Source organism: Vombatus ursinus, unplaced genomic scaffold (assembly GCF_900497805.2).
Source record: "Vombatus ursinus unplaced genomic scaffold, bare-nosed wombat genome assembly UNPS02014830.1, whole genome shotgun sequence".
Lineage (NCBI taxonomy): Eukaryota > Metazoa > Chordata > Mammalia > Diprotodontia > Vombatidae > Vombatus > Vombatus ursinus.
The window spans coordinates 8,424,407-8,433,112 of record NW_020954608.1 but is presented as its reverse complement, the minus strand read 5'-3'; the positions used below and the strand labels follow the sequence as shown (position 1 = coordinate 8,433,112).

The following is an 8,706-nucleotide window of genomic DNA, read 5'->3' as shown; positions in this document are numbered from 1 at the left end:
TCTTTTTTTTGGGAGGGAGAGACGGTGAGATAAAGGAATGTGAATGACAAATGATATACTAATTAACACCATTAGCTGAATTAAGTCTAAGATTCAAGTGTTTATCCAAGGAATGAAGGAGGTAGAGGGGGAGAGTCAGTGTTAGGGAATGGTAACAGTCAGGCATCCCAGAGACTAGGACTCAGGTGTAAGAAATTTAGTTCTTAGAACACCTGAAGTTTCACACAAATTTACAGAGTACCAAGTCAGGGATCCAGTTATTGGAGGTCATCATAGCCTCCCTGTGGGCCATGCAGAGTCAACAAGGAACTTGACAAATGACAACCAAGAATGGAAATTTTAAACCACATTTATTTTTTTAATTACAAAATCTGTTGCACTATTACAGAAGTGACCCCTTCATGCACAGATAAATTTAGCATCTACCATTACAGAAGAGTAAAATTGTACTTGTTTTCCTTCTGTTACTAAGAACATTGGTAAATCCCTAGTAACATTTATTTTTGTGCTCTCTGATCAATCTGTTTTTCTTTTTTTTTTTTGTCTTTTTTTTTCTTTTAGTATCAATGTGAAAGCTGATTTGGGAGAAGCAAATACAGTGCTATGAAAGAATATGTGGCCATCTTCATTTGGGATTCCTTCAGACTGTGCTTTACCTACACACATAAAAGCGGCTAGATGACTAAGGCCTATTGTACCTCACAGGCATTAGCTCTGAAGATTTTATCTAGAAACCTTCTGTTGATACATTAAACAGTTCACTATTTGTTTCACAGCAAAAAAAAAAAAGAAAAAGAAAAAGAAAAAAAGATGTATAAGTAGATGCTTTCAAATCCCATGCACTCCACCGGCTATCATACTTCTTACACAGTACAACATAAACATTTCGATTGTGTTTATTTGTATGTAACACCTATAAGCATATAGCATCTACACTTTAAGTGTATTTACAAATTCAACAAAATATCTACATATAAAAAGCTTTACTTAAAATTAAACTTGATGCAAGTTATGAGAAACCAATTTATTGGCAAATGAAACTGAGCATTCCTTCAACCATAGGTTGTTATAAAATTTCATATTTGGAGGTAAGCCATTTGATAGAGTTCATGAATTTGAGAGAATGCTGTTTTTTTTTGAAACTAATAACTGTAATCCTTTTAACCACTAGGCCTTATTAGCACTTGTCAGAGTTCTCAGATTCTGAAGTTGTCCATAACAATTTATATGCACATTGCTTAATGCTGTACATGGTTTCAAAAGTTGCCACCTGGGTCAAGTAAAGACTTAGAGGATCGTGAACAGCTGTAGGCATGGTGTCATGGCCTTTTGGAGCAAACAGATTGTTTTTGTTGATGTTTTGCCACCAGGTTGATCTCTTGCTTCCCTAGCTGAATTTGATTGTTTTTACTTTGTTTTGTTTTGTTTTGTTTTTGGAAAACATGTAAGGCTACAAATCATGATTATGTGCTCGGCTGGTTGTGAAGCTTTTCTTTCAATTCTCAAGAAACAAACCCTCAAAACACACAGTACTTTTATGCCTTTGAAATTGTGTTTCCATTTTGCAGCACAACGACTTTCATTGCTTCTAGGTTGTTTAAAAAGGTGCTTTTTTTTTTTGGCAATGATGGTAGTCCACTGATCCGCTTTTATCGCACCAACTGATTTTAGCAGGGTAGCATATTATGGAATGCATATTGTATGAAGGCACTGAATGTATCTTGCTCTGTGTTTTCTGGATTGTTTTTTATTTGTTTGAAGAAAATTTTAAATGGTTTGCTTTCAATTTGCTTCAGGACTGTACTGATTTCAAAATGCACTGAAATGCATGTTGTTTTTGCCTAAACAATCCACCATCTAGACGGTAAAAAAACAGAACACTGTACTGCTGTAATACTCGATAGATTTAGAAGGCAATAAAGTAATAGGAGCAAAGAGAAGGTAATAAGAATCTCAGTAAGCAAATGCAAGTGTCATACTTCACTCATTTAGCAATTCTATACTGTATATACTGTTCCTAATTGTCTTGCAAGAAGACTTATGACAGCTAGACATTAAGTCACCAATTTCACAACAATGTCCACAAAGACATTGAAGTTCTAGATAATACTACGATAACACTCTTGACAATGAAAACGGAATTCATATCTAGGGATTCAGCCAAGGACTGCATTACAAAATATCAAACCCTGTTTTAATAACATATACAGGTTTGTCTGTAAAATGTGGTAGCATTTTTCATGCATTGTACTGTATCTTCACCAGGAAATAACATTATCAGTTGTTGTATTATTTGTCAGTTCTGAAGAAATTTTTAAAAGATATGCATTTTATGAACGAAAAGTCTGCATTTTGTATTCCAATTGACACTAACATACCACTTTTACTGAGTTATTCATTTGTGTAAATGTTTGATCTATCTGTCTCATAGTATAAACATACAGTAGAAAGTAGCTTTTCTACCTACATGTTCACAGTGTGAGAAGGCTGACATACAAGTGCTTTAAAAAAAATATCACGGAGCATACGGGTGTGTCGGCAGTGAATTCAAACGTTAAACAAAGGAGTTCATGGCATTGACAGGAGAAGGAGCCTCAGAACTTTCATTTCCTTCTGCTGGTTCTTTCTCTTTCTTACCACTGTATTGTCCAATAAAGGAACCATCCTCATTGAACTGGCCATTTACCCCTTCTCCATAGTCAACCAAACTATCATCACTATCTTCCTTTTTCACGGTCCTGTCTGAAGGCGTCCGACTTCCCTTTTTTAAAGGTTTATGATCCTCTGCATCACTGGAGGAGAAAAACAAGACAGCAAAACACTGCGGTTAAAACCTATCTTTGTGTAGATTTTTTTTGAAACTAATAAACAAAAGAGCATGTGCATGCAGATTATGTCAAAGCTTATGCAGTCTCGAAGTACCCTAGCCAAACCTAGTCACCAAATTAATATGATGTGGTTGTCATGGAAATCAGGTACAGTGATGGTTTAAATATGAGCGCTTTAGTAGAGAGAATGAACTGCCTATGGTGCATGTTCCTTTCAATGAGAGATTTAATCCCTGATTTGAAAGCAATTTAGAAATAATGGCAAGCATTAAATAAGAAGGGGGTTGAAATGTCACTGAGAAACCACTGTTTTGATTCCCAAAGTTGGGGGGGGAAGCTTATGATAGGTATTGGAGTTAGTCTGTTAAACCTTTTAATCTCTTGGATTCCTTGAATATGAATGAAGAATGAATTTGGTTAAATGAAAAATATTGATTCTTTCTGATCTAGAAAAAGGAAGCAAAGTGTTGCATTTCAAATCATTTTGGTTATAGAATGCAGGCCAGGCTTACAAACTTCAACCTTACCTTTCAAGAGACCTACACATTCCATTAAAAGGGTGCAGAAGAAACAAATGAAAATAGCCTAAGAAGAAAAGCAAAATCCATTTCCTGAAAGTGTACAGTAGTTTATTTTTTTCCTGTAAGAATGCCAGTTAATGGGGGGTGAAGATTCATTAAGTTGTAAAGATATAATTTTCATTGAGTATTAAGTCTGTAAAATTACTCTCACATTGCCATATTCTGAATATTGTGAGTGATACTATGGAAAATTTTAAAAGAACACCTTTAAAAACACTGTTCCTTTCCTTCCAGTCTTCACTTGCTGCCCTCAAACCACACACACTTACAACACCTTCCCTTTTAATTATTCAGTTCTGATGGAAATCTGAGGATTAAATAAATCAATAATGTTTTGCAAGACTTAGAGTTTGCTTACATCTCTGCTCAAAGGTCTCAGTATGTTCTTTGGATGGAGTGAACTAGGGAGTGTGTTCTAATTCAACCTCACAGAATTATGATAGTCATTTATGACCTAGGTTCTCTTCGAGAATGAAGAACAAGCAACAACAACCCTTTAATAGATTACTTAAAGTAGAAAAAAAGAGAGAAGCCAATATACTTTTATTTTCTATTTCAAAGAATGGAAATAAGCGAAAAGAGGAAGCTTGTGTATGGTATTAAAAAAGGCAATCAATTGATCTTAGAACATCTTATATATCCTTCCCAACAATGTATTCTGATCAAGACCAACACTTTAGCTCTTTATCCACCAATTCACGTCAGAACTTTTTTTCAAGAAGGAATCTTCAGAAAATAACCTACTCTAACTCAATACTAGTAGGGATTTATATTTGATGAAGAAATTATTTCTGTAATGCAATGATTTTAGTTGCTAAAATATTGAACCAGATTCTTCCCCAAGAAACCAATTCTAGTAGTTAGGAAAGCATCACAAAATCTTCAAGTGGGAAGGAATTTTAGGGGTCATCTGTATCCAGCCACTGTGAGAATCTCTTACGTGATATCTCTGACAAATAGTCATCCAGCTTTTGTCTGGACACTCCCCATAAAAGGGAACTCAATGTGGCAGGACAATCCTTGTAGGGTCAGCTTTGTTAGAAAATGTCTCTTTATAATGAATTATTATCTGTCTCCCTATAACTTTTGCCCCATCAATCATATTCTATTATATAACATGTCTAATTCTTCTTCCAAATGATAGTCCTTCAAATACGTGAAGGCAATTGACATTTTTCCTGTAAATTGTATTCTGGTTAACATTTCTAGTGCCTTCAACTGCTCCTCATATAACATGGTTTCCAAATTACTATTCTATTTTATGAGTGTTCATTCTCAGACATAGTGGTCCAGATGTCACCTGACCACTGCAGAGTACAGTGGGGTTATTGCCTCCCTACATCTGGACATTGTGCTTCTATTAATATAGTCTGTTTGTGTTAGACTTTTTAGTAGCCAAATCATAAAATTGGCTTATATTGAGCTGGCAGTTTAATACTCCCATGTCCCTCCTTCCCCCATGTATTTTTTACTAAGTCCTGATGCCAGATGTCTCTAATCCCATAATAATGAAATTTATGTTCTGAAAGTAATTACAGGCCTCAATATTGATTACTGATATATTTCATCTTATAGTTGTTTTTTTATGGGGGGGGAGGGAAGAGGCATCACTTTAGTCTTTTTAGATCTTTTTGAATCTTGAGCTCTATATACTTTTTATTATCTGTAAATTTGGCAAGCATGCCTTCTATTTCTTCATTCAGGTTGTTGATAAAAATGTTGAATGGGACTGAAACAAGTACATAACCCTGTGTCATGCCCCTGGCAACTTCCTTTCATATTGATATCAATCTATGAATGAACAATATTAAGATATGCTTGTTAAACCAGTTATAAAATTCTCCCAACTATATTATCAAGAAACTCACATTTCACCATCTTGTCTACACAAATTACATAGGAGAATTTGTCAAATGTCATGTTGAAATTAACTCATGATGGGCTCATTTAGTGCACCAAAGAGATCATCATTACCATTTTTTCATCTCTATTATATTCATTTCTTTGCATGACTCCCCTCCTACCTCCTAACCCTAGACTCCACCCTGCAAACTCAAAAATCAAGATTGGTCATTCTCATTTCTTTTTTTATTCTGCCAGAAAAATGTGCATCAATACAAGGGAAGACGAATTTAATCTGAAAAGGAAGGAGGAAAACTAATCTGTCAGATAAGAAGCATGGATTTCTCTATTAGCTTCTAAAAACCTCCATTCTAATTTAACCCTTATTCAAAAGCAAGAGGCAGACCAAAAGAGAAGGGACAAAGTTTGAAAAACAGAAAAGCAATCCAGCTTACTTCAAGAATCAGAAGTAGGCTAGAGAGATTCTATTCAAGAAATAACTCTTTGATGAACAAAGAAAAAACCATTGTTTATTTTTTGGCTAGGCAATGGGGTTAAGTGACTTGCCCAGGGTCACATGGCTAGTAAGTGTTATGTGTCTGAGGCTGGATTTGAACTCTGGTCCTCTTGAGTCCAGGGCCAGTGCTCTATCCACTGCACCACTTAGCTGCCCCTACTAATGCAATCTTAAAAAGAATTTGTGTATTCACTGCACCCCCTAGCTGCCCCAGAAAAAGCCCTTGTTGAGTGTGAATTTTGTATTCTTGGTGGAGAATGTGAGAGCTTACAAGTCTGAAGCCTGGAACAACATATTAGTCTTTGGCTTTCCCATCTTTAAAGCTTCCCAAGGGGCAGTAACTTGGCAAGGAGAAGTAACTTGCCAAGTCTGATTTTTGAAAGTTTTCTCCTTCAACATAAATGTGTACTTGGAAACTGGAGGACAGACTATTTCAAAACCATGATCCAACTTGGCTATACTCTACTGTCTAACTCTGGGCTCTACAAGTGAGAAGTAGAAGTTACAAATGCTTTTAAAAACCATAAACAAATGGAAAACTCATTTCATGAACAGGAAAATCAAGTATTAATGTTTGACATCCCCAAAGCTTCAAAGATTAAAATTCCTTTTATTCTGAAATAATCCATAGCACATTATATTAAGCAGAATTGACTTGCAGCTAAAACCTTCCATATGTATTGTCTGCACCATTAGAATATGGGTTTCATAAAAGCAGGGGTTGTCTTGCCTTTCTATTTTTATCTCCAGTGCTTAGCATAGTGCTTTGCACATAGGAAGTACTTAGTAAACACTTTATTCATTAAGTCATTCATTAAAAACATTCATAACCAGTAAGGGGGACAAAAAGGGGGATAACATACATCACAATTTCTCATGCTGGAAGAAGGAAGGGCAATTTTGAAGCTTTGTTCAGTTAGAAAAAAGTAAAGGTGTATCTTCTTTAAACTGTTCTAACAATGTACTAGATAGATAAGTCAAACATTTCAGCAATGTTTCTTTCTTGATAAAAGCTGTCTGTTGGTAATTTTACCTTTCATATTTATTCATTTGGATGCTCACATATACCACAATTAATAATGATTATAATAACAATAATAATGATTTGTATAGCACTGTATTCTTCCAAATGCTTTTGTGTCCATTATTTCCCTCAGTAGGATTTCTGTTATCCTGCTATTTTGCATAGAACATTTCATGAAGACCAACTATGAAGATGTGGAATGTATTAGTCCAGGAAACACTCCCTGATGAATGCTCCGTTCCTTTGAAGCATATCTTCTTTTGCACTGGAAACTTGTTATAATAGTATCCGCTATTCAATGGTCTTTGATTTAATGTGATTTCCATCTAGAGGGATTTAGTTACTGAATTTCCTCACTTACAAGGCAGTTCTGCTATACAGAACCTCAGTAGAACATTACAGCAAAGCTCTGGTCTGTATTTTTCCTCCCCATGACCTAAATAATTAATTTCAGGGGGATATTATGATTTATATACAGTAGAGCATGCTCAGTAAGTGTCTATTGAGTGAAACTCAGCAGCAATGGAGAATGTGTTGGGATACTTCCTGAATCTCATGTCCTAGTTACTCTCTTGTATAGCTAAAGTGACTGACCATTTCCTGTATTACCTTGTCTCTTTAAGAAACAACAAATATCTATCATAAGGTATTCTACTGAATACATTTCTCTCCTCCATTGAATTATGTGATTGCCCCATACTACATAATAAGCATCTTCATCTCATATAGTATGTGTTAGTGAATGTATGACATGGGCTCCCTAGTCACAGGAATTACAGGATTCATACAATGGGAGTTTGGGTCAATGTAGTAGACAATAACTTTAATTGACCATCAATGGTATGACTTTTGATCTAGGTTCTTTTTGGTTTTAACAAAAGATTGATCTAAAGAATGAAAAAATACTTACACAGTTGGTTGCATTGTTTCTCTGATTTTTCTATATGCTAGAAAGGATGCAGATTCTAATGTCTGTATAATCAAAGAAATAAACAAAGAGAAGTGCAGATTTCTACCAGAGGTACCTGCATGGTATTGGAGCAAGGGTGGGAGGTGGTAGCGTGTACAAAACAAATTTAGCCATGGGAAGTCCCTCCTTCCCTCTTTTTGCACCTTGTAAACTACACTCTGGCTGGGCAAGAGTTGAATTACCCAGGGAGCTGCTGGCACTCCTTGGACTAGAAGGAATAAAGGAAGAATTAATTTTTTAAAAAATTTCTTGTCTTGACAGAAGTTTTGACTTTGAGCCTACTGGCATGGTCAGCATCCTATGATTTAGAGTTAGGAAAGCATGAATTTAATGAAAAGTGTCATGCTTACTGCTCCCTAGGGGTGCAAAGTATGAAAGGGACCCTGGTGATCCAGGGAAGGGAATGGAATTTTAATGTGTTGTCAAAAATGAATAATAAATAAATGAATAAATTCTACAGTCAACACCTGGAATCTTTTTTTTCCCATGAAGTGTGGCATCAAAAAGTCTTTTAAACATATTACGTGATAGCAGAATCAACCAAAGGGTAAAGTTCTGAGGCAGCGTCACTGAGGTATAAAAATAGTCACGAAGCTGCAATGACTGATTGACGTTTTTTCTAAGTGATTTTGCTTGTGGACTCTTCCTTGTGAATTTTCACCCTCTTTTGAAAAATTAAACAATTAATTAAAAAATATCTAAGACACTCATCAGAACCGTTAACTCCCTTAGGACCCTCCAGAGTGAACAATGTAATCACATATGTGATAAGTGTTTCAGTTTCATTTATAAAATTCTGGTTTACCACTCAAGAAGTCAAGAAATATAACTTTCCTTGACTGAGAAACCATATATATATGTACAGGTATGTAAAAAATTACCCCCTTTTGAAGTGTTTTGCAAACATATCACATATGAATTAACTTTGAGCTGTAAACACTCAT

The 8,706-nt window shown here is 35.4% G+C and overlaps 1 protein-coding gene across 1 annotated transcript in view; it reads right to left on the bottom strand.

Moving 5' to 3' along the window:
• Positions 1-377: 377 nt before the first annotated feature.
• Positions 378-8,706, bottom strand: part of NRCAM (neuronal cell adhesion molecule) — a 151,603-nt gene continuing 143,274 nt past the window's right edge. Inside the window, exons 26-27 of the mRNA XM_027838633.1 lie at positions 3,356-3,367; positions 378-2,792 (exon numbers count right to left, since the gene is read on the bottom strand). Coding sequence (XP_027694434.1) covers positions 2,555-2,792; positions 3,356-3,367 — 250 coding nt within the window. The 3' untranslated portion in view covers positions 378-2,554. The remainder of the gene's footprint in view (positions 2,793-3,355; positions 3,368-8,706) is intronic.